Source organism: Lactuca virosa, chromosome 3 (genome assembly GCF_052849685.1).
Source record: "Lactuca virosa cultivar CGN04683 chromosome 3, Lactuca_virosa_CGN04683_v6, whole genome shotgun sequence".
In the NCBI taxonomy this organism is placed as follows: Eukaryota; Viridiplantae; Streptophyta; class Magnoliopsida; order Asterales; family Asteraceae; genus Lactuca; species Lactuca virosa.
In genome coordinates this window covers 357899512-357913335 of record NC_136428.1, presented here as the reverse complement: position 1 = coordinate 357913335, position 13824 = coordinate 357899512, and the positions used below count along the sequence as shown (strand labels likewise).

Here is a 13824-nt window from a genome sequence, read left to right as displayed (position 1 = left end):
TAATATATTATAAGTTATAGTATATTAATATAAAGTCATGTTATTTAATTAGTTTTAATCTTGAATTAATTATGAATTAATTTAGTGATTAAAAGGATGACTAATTAAATCATGGGCTATTATATTTATATAGTGTGGGCTAGTGCTCATTTGTTAATGGGCTAAGCTTATATGGAAGTCCATGGATGATCCATGGAGCTTTTACCCATGGATCCTTGGAAGAGGAAAAGACATGGGTTATTAGGGTTTCACCCTAACCATGTACACTATATAAACAAGCTTATGTTGCATGAAAAAGACACTAAGTGTGTGTGTAAGTGTGGTGGCCAAAACCAAGAGTTAGAATACTCTCTCATATATTTTCCAAGTTTGGGTGATTTGTGATTTCCATTTGAGGCATTCACATTATTGGTGCTTGGCTCTCAAACTCCAAGGAATCAACAATCAACAAAAGGTATGTAATTCATCTAGTTCCTTTATGGTTAAAAGTACCCCATGACATGCTAGATAGGTTATAAACCTTGGAAAATAATATTTTGCATGTATCTTAGACAAACATAGATCCAAGGTTTAATAGGGTTGCATGTACACTTAGGAAGTGTTAGAATGCTCAAAACCCAACATTTATAACTGGAAGAGGGATGCCATAATCCGAGTTATAAAATAGTTGAAGGTAGGTAAATGACGATTTACCAATTTCCACCATGAAAAACAAAATAATGTAATTAGGTTTTTAATTGGATTTGAAACTCCTAGATCTTTTGAGATTCATTGAACTTTTCAATGGCATGTTTCAATCTCGAGTGTGCCCTTCAGGTTTTGTGACTGGGATGTCGAGGATCACAAAACAATGTGTGAAGTAACCATGCAAATATACTTGGTACCCTTAATATTTACCCCTCAATCGATGTACCGGTTAACCACACGAGCTCCACCGATACTATGATAAATATTAAGTTACCATTTGCCTACTTTGTTAAATCCAGGTTAGTGTGCCGGTTAACCACACACGCTCCACTAACGGTTTAAACAAAGTGCAAAGTGTAATTTCATGGATTAGCACCTTATTCATATTTTCCTAAGTAACTAAGATTGGGAATTTATAAGTGTTTAGTTACTTAGTATTTATCATTAATACTTTTAATGAAGGGAGAATTATAGTCCTTGTCCTACCCGTTTGGCTAACGACCCTCCACCAGTCAAGGAAGCGGTGGGTGAGAGTGGACACCCATTAAACTGTCATTTTGTAGGCAGTAACCTTATACCCCCCTTATAGACCGGCTTCGTGAATGAGGCCTACTAACGGTAAGACTGACTTGCTCTTATACATATATTTATTTTTAACTTATAATACTATAAAGTATAAGGGTTGAATTTTAACTTTTAAAATTCTAAGGGCTAACTTGGAATTAAAGTATTCATGGGGAAAACTTTACAAATTCCAAAACTTGAGGGCAAGTTTTCAAAATATTCAAAACTAATTAATTCCATAACTTATGTGTTTAAAGTAGTTTTAATTAAAAAAAACTCTTCAAGTTCCATAACTTGAGGACAAGTTATGGAAGACTTTAAACTAATAAAAGAATGTAACTTTTCTTTATTTTTGTAACTTATGGAACTAATTAAGGTTACACATTTTATCATTTAATGAAGTGACTCTTGAACCTCCATAATTTGAGGACAAGTTATGGAGTCATAAAACCATTTAATGAGGACAAGACTCTTCATTTTTGTAACCATTGCCAACTTTTTATGAGTTTTATGAAACTTAAATGTGACTTTTCATATAACTTGAGGACAAGTTACAAAAACACATTTTAGAATCAACTCTTAGATTAAAATGGATTGAAAACACATAATCAATTAACTTTTCTATTAATCTAATAAACTCATATGAACAAAGGTAATTCACATCAAATTTTTTTTCAAGTAATTAGCATAACTTTTAAACTAATACAATTCGATTTTTCAGCTAATTTTGCAAGTATAACAAGAAAACAAGCCTTGGCTCTGATACCACTGATGGGTTTTGCTCATTCTAACACTCCTAAGTGTACATGCAACCCTAAATACCTTGGATCTATGTTTTCTCTATTATACATACAATTATGAACATCCAAGGTATTATCCTAATCTACCATACAATACTTGATACTTGGGTAATCAAATGGATAGAATACATACCTTTGTTTGATGTAGCTTGTCTCCATGAAGCTTGAGTGCCTAGTGCCCCAAGTGTGACACCTCAAATGCTTCACACAACACCAAATGCACATGGAATGACTTGAGAGAAATGGAACACTCCTTGAAATCGTCTAGCCCTCATATTCACACATTAGTGCACGATTTCTTGAGCCATGGGATTCTTTTATATGGTGGCTATTAGGGTTACACCATGTAACTCATAACTTTACCCATTCCTTATGCTCCATGGATTTTAACCTCCATGGAGTATCCATGGGTCACCCCATGGACTTAGTCCAACATAAGGAATCTTGGATCACAAGCCCACATATATAAGAATGAATGATTTACACAATCAACCCATATATTTAATTAGTCTCCTTTTGATCAGTTAATTAATTCCAAATTAATTCTTGATCAATACTAATTAAATAACCTTATTAATATATTAGAACTTATAATATATTAACCAACCTTAAGTGTTATTTCTCTCATTATAGTCTATCCAAATGCATGATGCCATGCAACCCAAAACGCACATCCTGATCTGAACCTATGGATGTCGGCACCCCATGTCGGGCTACCACCTCTCGCACATAAATCTCTGCCTGCCTCTCAGCAGAAGAGCTCTCACTAATAGCAAGGAAGTCAGCGCTCTTCGTCAATCGATCCACAATCACCCATACCGCGTCAACCCCACGCGCCGTCCTCGGCAATTTGGTGATAAAGTCCATCGAGATTTGCTCGCACTTCCACTGGGGAATTTACAAAGGTGGCAATGGACCATGAGGACGCTGGTGCTCTGCCTTGACCCGACGGCAGGTCAGGCACCTCTCTACTACCCACACTACGTCTCTCTTCATACAGGGCCACCAATAGTCTCTTTTCAGATCCAAATACATCTTAGTGGCCCCGGGATGGATCGAAAATCTCGATCTATGTGCCTCCTCCATCAAATTGCTACGAGCTCCGCCCGTATAAGGCACCCAAATCCGAGCTTGAAAGGTCATAATTCCCCGGCTATCAATCACAAACTCGGATACCTGGCCGATCACCCGCTCCTTCTTGTGGTTCTCTAGTCTCACGGCCTCCGCCTGGGCCTCTCGTATGGTATCCAACACCGGAGTCATCACTGTCATCCTCATGCATATATCCCGAATCGGGGCACTCTCCGCCTTACGGCTCGGGGCATCAGCTACCACGTTAGCCTTGCACGGGTGATACAAAATCTCACAATCGTAATCTTTTACCACGTCCAACCATCTCCTCTGGCGCATATTTAGGTTAGGTTGATCTATCAGATACTTCAAGCTCTTTTGGTCCGTGTAAATGGTACACCAAACCCCGTACAAGTAATGACGCCAGATCTTGAGGGCGAACACCACTGCCCCCAACTCTAAATCGTGGGTGGGATACCTCGTCTCATGAGGCTTCAGCTGCCTCGATGCATATGCAATCACGTGCCCCCTCTTCATAAGCATTGCACCTAACCCTGATATAGATGTATCACAGTAAACCACGAAGTCCTCCATTCCCTCAGGAAGAGCTAACACTGGAGTTTCGCACAACCACTGGCAAAGAGTCTCAAACGAGGTTTGCTGATCGGGACCCCAAACAAAAGCAACACCGTTCCGGGTCAACTTGGTGAGAGGAACAACAATCTTGGAGAAATCTCTGATAAACCTCTGATAGTAGCCGGCTAACCCCAGAAAACTCCTGATCTCGGTGGGGTATCTCGGCACCTCCCAACTCATAACCGCCTCAATCTTGGCCGGGTCGACCAAAATCCCATTCTGATTAACGAGGTGTCCCAAGAACTGGACCTCTCGTAACCAGAAATCACACTTGAAGAATTTGGCATAAAGCCTCTCTGATCTCAATACTCCGAGAACCTCTCTCAAATGCTCCTCATGCTGCTCTCTAGACTTTGAATACACCAAAATATTGTCGATGAACACGATCACCGAACGATCCAACATAGGTCTGCATACTCGGTTCATGAGATCCATGAATGATGCCGGTGCATTGGTGAGCCCGAAAGGCATCACCACGAACTCGTAATGCCCATAACGAGTTCTGAATGATGTCTTCTGAATATCCTCCTCACGAATCCTCATCTGATAATACCCATACCTCAAATCAATCTTGGAAAACCAAGATGCACCCTGCAACTGATCGAATAGATCGTCGATCCTCGGGAGTGGATAACGGTTCTTGGCCGTTAGCTTGTTCAACTCCCGGTAATCAATACACATCCGATGCGAACCGTCCTTTTTCTTGACAAAAAGGATCGGTACTCCCCAGGGCGAGCTACTCGGCCAAATAAATCCCTTTCCCAACAGCTCTAGAGGCTGTGAGAATAACTCCTGCATTTCTGGCAGCGCAAGGCGATAGGGCGCCTTCGCGATAGGTGCCGCCCCTGGAAGCAAATCAATGCGAAACTCTACCTGCCTCTCGGGAGGCACACCCGGTAGCTCCTCGGGGAAAACCTCTGGAAACTCGCTAACCACCAAAACCTCAGTGACATTACTCTGTCTCTCCATAACATCCCGCGTATCCGACACATACACCAGAAAACCCATGCAACCCTGTTGCAAGCTCTGCCTCGCCCGAGCAGCCGAACAAAATGCTGACCCAGATCGGGTACCCTCGCCGAAAACCGTAAGTACTCCCTTAGTAGGGTTTCGGATGGTCACCAGTTGATGCTCACAGTTGATCATGGCTCCGAATCGGCTCAATCAGTCCATGCCCACGATGACACAGACATCCCCCATCGCGATAGGCACCAAATCTATCGGAAACTCGACTCCAAAAATCTCAAGCACACATCCCCGGATCACATCAGTCGCAAAGACAGCATGCTCATCAGCTATAGAGACTCTCAAAGGTCGACTCAAGACCTCACGTCGGCTACTGATGTGACGACTAAATGCTAGCGAAACGAAAGATCGACTCGCACCCGAGTCAAACAACACTAAAGTAGGTATATAACTCACAAGAAAGGTACCTAAACATACCACATATAAGCATCATATATATATATATATATATATATATATATATATATATATATATATATATATATATATATATATATATATATATATATAAAAGAATTAGCAAAAGATCACATACCAGCCACAACATCGGGTGCAACGTGGACCTCCTCCGATGTCAACTGGAAGGCTCTGCCTCGAGCCTTCGGTGCCTCGGCCTTCACTGGCCGCCCCTCTGAAGCTCAAGTAGTAGAAGGCGCAGATCCCTACGCTGGTCCCTGGAGTAACTGCGGGCACTTGGCCTTCCGATGGCCAGTCTAGTTGCAATGAAAGCAAACCGAAAATCCCTTGGGGCAATCCCTCGCGATATGCCCCTCCTTCCCGCACTTGTAACACACACCTTATCTGCAAGCTCCATAATGGCTCTTGCCGAACTGCCCACAAGTGCGGCCCTTTTGACCTCCCGATCTCGCATCAGCGGGCTTTGCCCGCTTGGCTGCCGGGTGAGACTGTGTCGGCCGCCTGTCCCTCCTTTGAGACTCCGCCTCCTCCCTGGCCTAAGTCTCCAGCTCAATCTCCATCTTCCGAGCATTTGTCTGGAGCTCGACAAATGTTTGGTATGTCGAGTTCGCCACGAACTCACGAATGTATCTCCTCAAAATACTCAGATATCAGCTCATACGTGTCTTCTCAGTAGACACGTGCTCAGGGCAAAACAACGCTCTCTCATGAAACATCCGGGTGATCGCAGTCACAGACTCAGTCCCCTGCTTGAGGGACAAGAACTCTTGGGCCAACTGTTCACTCTCTACCGGGGGAACGTACTCATCTCGAAAAATATTGGTGAACCTCTCCCATGTCACCGCGGTAAGCTCTGCAGTAGAAAAGTCAGCTGTCACAAACTTCCACCAATCCTTCACTCCCAAGCGAAGTTGGTTCAGCGCGAACCGTACCCTCAGATGCTGCGGACAAGAACACGTGTAGAAGCATCCCTCAATGTCTAAAATCCATCTCATCGTTGCTATCGTATCCTGAGTCCCATCAAACTCTGGTGGCTTCGTGTTGCTGAACTCCCGGTACAGCAACGAGTCACCCCCTTGTGGCCTAGCAGCAGCAACGGATGCGGCGGCCGCAGCAACAGCATCATCGGTAAGTGCGGTGTACCGTTCATCAAATGTCTCAATCAACGTGGTCTTGATAAACCTAAACATCTCCCGTATCTCAGCCCGAATGGCTGCAGCCACCTCCTCATGAATCATCATGCGAATCTCATCATCACTAACACTGCTGCTCCCTGGAGTGTGGCGCGTACCCACCATGATGTCTCTGAAACACAACACAAAATAAAACAGAGACTCGCTCGACTATTCTCTCACTCGACCACTCAACCCTACTTGTTCCTCCGCACCCTAAGGATTCTTACTTGGGCTGCTTGCTGACCCGGTGTTTCTAGTAGTACGAGCCCTATACTACCTTCCACACCACATCAGCATTTACCCCAAGTCCTCCTCCTAGGATCCCAGATCGCAAGTACTATATATCTTGCTGAACGCAGGCTATCCTCCAGAAGACCTCTCATAAGCTCCTCTCTGCTACCTACTCACACTCGAAGTACTTCATAGTAGCAGTAACTCCTAGGCTAAGGCATCACAAATCAGGCCACTATAGTCCTAAATATGAATACCTAGCCTACTCTAGAATGCATAACACATCTCATAATATCTCATAGCACATAATGTAAGGGTATTTTGGCAAATCACCGTTCGGGTGCTGGCTGATTGTATACACTGCTCTTTTCTGCTCTTTTGAATCTTTTACTCTTTTTAGAAAAATTGTTTCTTTTGAAAACTTTTCTCAAATCCTCAGTTTGAGTTCAGATATGCTCCAAGGTGTATCTGAATCCCTCAAACCAAGGCTTTGATATCAACTTGTAACAACATGATTTTTCAAACCAAAATTTTCATTTTTAATATTAATAAAAACACATGTCTCAACATTAATTCTAAAAAACCCAATACAAGTTTTCAAAACAATTGTTCAAATCCAGGATCCACAAACATAAATCCAAATCCCGAGTGTGTGTACAATCACGCCGGTGCCTTCCCGCGATCCTCCGGGGTACCTGAAACACATAACACATAACACAGTAAGCACTAATGCTTAGTGAGTTCCCAAAAATACCACATACAACAATTCGCAACTCGAGGCTATATTCTATACGACCCTCTGGTCAGTGTGTCTCAGCGAGACCCTCCAGTCCCGTAGCTCGTTGGACCCTCTGGTCCGGTCAAGCTCGTTGGACCCTCTGGTCCGGTCTGGTTGAGCCTTCCGGCCTCATAAATCGTTGGACCCTCTGGTCCGGTCAGAATGACACATAGAATATATAATCACAATACACATAATCTCAAACAACCACATATGACCTTCCGGTCCACATATAGATACCACCCTAGGTAATGTATAGTGAGAAGACTCACCTCGGTAAACTCGAATGATCTCGAACTCAAAACACTGATCTAGCCTCTGCCTAATCATACACATAAATTATCTCTAATTAATAATGGCTCGGCGAGTCGCAAGAACTGTCTAAGTCGTGACCTTGATTCGTAACTATTCAGCCATCAAAACTCTAAATTTGTTCCAGGGGTTTGTTTAGGGATGCATATCAAGTGTTAATTCAAATTTTTTTTAACTATAACAACCTAATTTGGTCAAAATCGAAACCCTAGAAATTTCAAAAATCCGATTTTTACACAAATTGACAAATTAAAGCCATCAAAACACTAAAGATTGAATCTTTATCAGAAATTAGACAGAAAAATGTTACCTTTTTGGAAGAAATTGGAAGAAGTTAGAAGAAATTAAGCTAATTGCTTGAAGGAAGCTTGGCACGGCGAGTGTGGCTGTGGGGGCTGTGGAATGAATACAGTTTAACTTTTAGGGTTAAAACCCTAATTAACAGAGTGTAAAAATAAAATATATTTTTTTCGGTTAAAAAGTCGACTCGTCGAGTAGAGGGTATGACTCGGCGAGTAGGTTTTGGTTTTAAAGAAAAGTCGCGGATTCTCAACTATACTCTCTGAGTCTGTGTGTGGACTTGGCGAGTCAATGGCTCTGTTTGAAATTTTTTTGCTATACTCAAATTTATTCCACCACACCACACCCCAAACTTAAGCTTTACTTATCCTCAAGCAATCATTTTAGATAAATAAGAAGATTCAGATAGACAAATCCTAAGAAAAACAATAAAAGACAAAAAATAAAACGAAAAAAAAGAAAGGTAAAAAGAAAGCAAACTCTAGTATCGGGTTGCCTCCCGTAAGCGCTTCTTTTTGAGGAGTCTTTAGCTGGACTCCTACCCGCTCTACGTCTCAGCGGATTCCTCCAAGTATAACAATTCTTCAAGCCCTTCGTCCTCTTGCATTCCTTCTTCATATCGCTTGACCTGATGCCCATTGGCTTTGAAGCTTGGCCCATCTTTACTCCATAGCTCAATCACCCCGTATGTAAAGACATGTTTTATTGTAAAAGGCCCGGTCCAACGAGTGCGTAACTTTACCCGAAAGAGCTTTAACCTCGAATTGTACAAGAGAACTTTTTGTCCTTCCTCAAACTCTTTACTACCCTTCAACCTTGCATCATGCCATCTCTTGGTCTTGTCTTTATAAATAAATGAGTTAGTGTAAGACTCATTCCTTAATTCGTCCAAGGCATTCATTTGCGAAATTCGATTTGCACGCAACTCATTCGGCTCAAAATTACATGTTTTCAAAGCCCAATAGGCTTTGTGTTCAAGCTCCACGGGTAAATGGGAATTTTTACCATACACTAGCCTATAGGGTGTGGTTCCAATGGGTGTTTTGAATGCGGTCCTAAATGCCCAAAGTGCATCATCCAATTTGTCCGCCCAATCTTTTCGATTATTGCCACCGATTTCTCCATTATCCTTTTTAGTGTCGTATTTGTAATTTCGGTTTGACCATTTGTTTGTGGATGATTAGGTGTTGAAAATATATGGTGCACCCCATATTTTTGCAACACTTTTGCTGGGTGATCATTAGCAAAATGGGTACCCCTATCACTACTTAACGCCTTCGACACTCCAAATCTAGAAAATAATTCCTTCAAAAATTTTACAACCCTAGCATCATTGGTGGGTAATGTTTGTGCTTCCGCCCACTTTGACACATAATCCACCACCACTAGAATGTATTTGTTGCACTTGGATGAAGGAAATGGTCCCATAAAATCGACACCCCATACTTTAAAGATTTCACAAACTTTAATATTTCTTTGGGGCATTTCATTTCTCGCGGATATATTACCCGTTCTTTGGCAAGCATCACACTCCCTTACATGAGTAGCAACATCTTTGAAGATAGTAGGCCAATAGAAACCAGCATCAAACACTTTTTTAGTAGTGTATTGGACCTCATGATGTCCTCCCGCCGGTCCATTGTGGCAATGCTCTAATATATCTCGAATTTCCTTGCCAAAAACAGATCTCCATATGATTCCATCTGTGCAGCTCCTAAAAAGATACGGCTCATCCCAGAAATAATATTTAATTTCTGAAAAGAGCTTATTCTTTTGTTGATGAGTGAGGCCTTTTGGAAGGTAGTCGCCAGCCAAGTAATTTGCAATATCTGCATACGATGGTTCTTCCCCCATAATTACCATCAAATACTCCTCCGGGAAGCTATCTTCAATACCCATGTTGTCTATCTCCTCCCTCTCTGGATTTTCTAGTCTAGAAAGATGGTCAGCAACTACATTTTCCATTCCTTTTTTTATCCTTGATCTCGATATCAAATTCTTGCAATAAAAGCACCCATCGGAACAATCTTGGCTTCGCATCCTTCTTGGCAAATAAATACTTAATAACAGAGTGGTCAGTAAAAATAGTTGTTTTAGATAAAATAAGATAGGGGCAAAATTTGTCAAAGGCATATACCACGGCTAATAGTTCTTTTTCAGTTGTGGTGTAGTTTTCTTGGGTCGGGTTTAAATTCTTTGTTGCATAGTAAATGGGTCGAAAGTGCTTATCAACCCTTTGGCCAAGCGCGGCTCCTAAGGACACATATTTCGAAGGGCAGGTTCCAATTCGGGATGATAATGATTGAGGCATTAGATAAGTTTTCTTTTAAAATCTCAAAGGCCGCTAGACACTCTTCAGAAAAGTTAAAAGGTGCATCTTTTAGAAGTAATTGAGTAAGAGGTCTAGTTATTTTAGAATTTTTTTTATAAAACGGCGGTAGAAGCCCGCGTGCCCTAAAAAACAACTAACGCCCTTCACATTAGTCGGTGAGGGTAATTTAGCAATAGTTTCAATTTTGGCTCGATCCACCTCAATCCCCGCCTTAGATACCTTGTGACCTAGGACTATTCCCTCTTTAACCATAAAGTGACATTTTTCCCAATTAAAGACTAGATCGGTCTGTTCACACCTGGCAAGCATCAAGTCAAGGTTAGTAAGACAATTATGAAAAGAAGAGCCAAAAACAGAAAAATCATCCATAAACTTTTCCACCATATCATAGAATATAGCAAGTGAACGTCATCTTTTCTTGGTCAATTGGATCAATGGGTATTTGGAAGTAACCTGAAAACCCATCTAAGAAACAGTAATAGTTATGACCAGATAATCGTTCAAACATTTGATCAATAAAAGGAAGGGGACAGTGGTCTTTCGAGTGGCATCGTTTAGCTTTCGGTAATCGATGCACACTCACCAATCGGTTACCGTTCGAGTTGGTATGAGCTCGTTCTTCTCGTTTGTCACTACTTTCATCCCTCCTTTCTTAGGCACCACTTGAACAGGACTAACACATGGACTATCAAAAATGGAATATATGATCCCTGCATCTAGAAGCTTGACCACCTCCTTCTTGACCACTTCTTGCATGTTTGGGTTCAGCCGCCTTTGATGTTGCACTACCGGCTTTGCTCCTTCTTCCAGATTGATCTTGTGAGAGCAATATGAAGGACTTATCCCTTTAATATCGGTGATTTTCCATGCAATGGCATTCTTTCTCTTCTTTAAAACTCGGACTAACTCTTCCTTTTAAGATTTTGTGAGGTCAGAAGCTATAATTACAGGTTTTTGTTTACCTTCTTCAAGAAATGCATACTCTAAATGATCAGGTAGAGTTTTCAGCTCTGATTTCGTGTTTTGTATGCTGCAGACTTCGAGTCCAGTGACGGGACTCGTCGAGTCTAGGCCAAACATTTCGTCTGGTTGCGATTTCTCAATTCGACTCGTCGAGTCAGTGACTGCGACTCGGCGAGTCGGGCTTTCTGCACCTCTGATTAACTAATTATATTCAGCTTCTTAGAGTAGTCTCTCTATCTCCATCAGGTCTCTTTCAGCATCAAAATCATCGTCCAAGGCTGTGGCGAAATTGCTTCGCTTGTCTTCTTCCCATTCTTCCATTAATTCTTCCAACATACCAACTGAAAATGTCGTGTCATCACTATATCTTGCATGCTTCATGGCTTGATCAACTCCAAATGTTAATGATTCGTCTCCCACCTGAAGGGAAGTTTAGAATCTCGCATGTCTACTATAGCACTTGCGGTATTTAGGAAAGGTCTTCCAAGAATGATGGGAACTTGAGGATCTGCTTCCATATCTAGTACTATGAAGTCCACGGGGAACACAAACTTATCAACTTTCACCAATAGGTCTTCGCATATTCCCCTCGGAAATATCACCGTTTTATTTGCTAAGTGAATTTCCATTCGAATTGGCCTTGGCCCCGGAAGGTTTAACTTCTTAAAGAATGAATATGGCATGAGGTTGACACTCGCCCCCGAATCAGCTCACGCATGGATAGTTGCTAAATTCCTGAATTGACAAGGCAAGGTCAAACTACCCGGGTCACCCTTCTCCTTAGGTAATTTCTTCAACATGGCGGCTGAACAATTTCCAAAACCACCTTCTTCACTTCTTCCATTTTCTTTCTATTTGTAAGAAGTCCTTTAAAATTTTGGCATACTTAGGCATTTGTGCAACCGCCTCGATGAATGGCATATTAATTTGAAGGGCTTTTATGTGTTCCAAGAACTTTTGATAATCAATATCATGCTTATATTGTCTGGCTCGACCTGGAAATGATAGTGGAGGCTGATATGGCTTAACATGAGGTTTATTTTTCTGTTCAGGTGGTGGACTCATCAAGTCCATGTCTACGATTCGGCGAGTCGGGTCAGGATTTTTCGATTCTTGTGTTTCTGCTTCTTCCTGTTGCACCAATCTAGGCTCTTCTTTATGAATAGGGGCCAGAGGAGTAATAATCTTCCCACCCCTAGTTGTCATGATGTTTATATGTGCACCTTTCGGATTATTTTCGGTATTACTAGGAAGTCCACCCGATCGTCTCTCATTTATTTGAAGTGCAAGTTGGACTAGCTGTTTTTCAATGTTGAGAATGGAGGCTTGTTGATTCCTAAGTAGAGCTTGCTGATCATTCATCATAATTTGGTGCTCTTTAATCATGATTTGTTGATTTCTCAACATGTTTTGTTGATCTTTTATTGCATCATCGCTATTGTTGTGCCTTTTTTCGGATGCAGCTGCAAATCTTGTAAGCATATCTTCAAAGTCTAATTTCTTTTCTTGCACCGGCTCCTCCCTTTGATAAAAACCTCTTGCTTTTTGCTTATACTTTTCTTCCTTCGCCTTCTTGTATTCATCATAGGGTAGCCATTCTTTCTTTGGTTTTCGCCAATCATCATCATATCTATCACCGCTTGAGTAACACACTTGGGCTTTTCGGTTCCCATTCTCATCAAGATCACAATCCTTAGTAAGATGAGGTCCTTTATAGTTATCACATCCCACTCTAATGGCATGGATGGATTGGTCCATCTTAGTCATTCTTCGATTCATGCTCTCCAATTTTGCCATCACCGCTGCCATATCATCGGTTATAGCATTCACCACCCCTCGAGTTGAGTCATTCCTTGGGTTATGATATTCTCTAGAGTGCTTAGAGAATTCTTCAATGAGTTCCCTAACTTCAGCCAGATTTTTCTTTGTCAATGGGCCTTGAGAGTCAAGGAGTTGTCTAGTGGTGACGTTTATCCCATCATAAAAGATCGATACTTCTTGTTGCACATTGAGGTCATTTTGTGGGAAATTCCTAATTACACCCTTGTAGCGCTCCTATGCTTCGTATAGCGACTTATCCATTTGTTGTTCAAAATTTGCAATGGCCTTTTTGAGTTTAGCAACTTTAGATGGTGGGCAAAATTGTTCTAAAAACTCCTCACGCATTTTTGCCCATCTAGTAATCGCGCCCGATGGTAGTGCTTTCAACCAATCCTTTACGGCCCCTTTAATGGTGATAGGGAGCATTCTCAACAACACCGTTTCTCTTGGTACATTCGGAATGTTAAAGTAGTCGGCGATGTCGTTAACTTCAACGAGATGCCTATAAGCGTCTTCATGATTGTGACATCCCGATTTTTACGACCAGAAAAGACCGATTTTGTTTATGCTTTTTTTTTAATCAGAGTAACATTTTAAATAAAAGTGTTGTGGAATTTGTTCCCAATAAAACATGATAAATATGTTATCAAGGCATTTCTGAAGAAAAGTATTTTTATTCATTTTAAAACATTTGGGATGTCATAGTCAATA

At 41.4% G+C, this 13824-nt stretch overlaps 1 protein-coding gene and 1 non-coding gene across 2 annotated transcripts; one reads left to right on the top strand and one right to left on the bottom strand.

The window, feature by feature from the left end:
• Positions 1–8544: 8544 nt before the first annotated feature.
• LOC145164889 (uncharacterized) lies at positions 8545–8898 on the bottom strand. The gene has a single exon (XM_079083549.1). The coding sequence runs from the start codon at positions 8896–8898 to the stop codon at positions 8545–8547; it is 354 nt and encodes a 117-aa protein (XP_078939675.1).
• A 4405-nt stretch (positions 8899–13303) lies between these two features.
• LOC145167986 (small nucleolar RNA R71) lies at positions 13304–13410 on the top strand. Its single transcript, XR_013741583.1, has one exon. It is a non-coding gene; the product is annotated as a small nucleolar RNA R71 (small nucleolar RNA).
• The last annotated feature ends 414 nt before the right edge of the window (positions 13411–13824 follow it).

Coding starts and splice junctions, on each gene's coding strand:
- LOC145164889 (XM_079083549.1), bottom strand. CDS start 8,898: ATGAATGCCTTGGACGAATTAAGGAATGAGTCTTACACTAACTCATTT.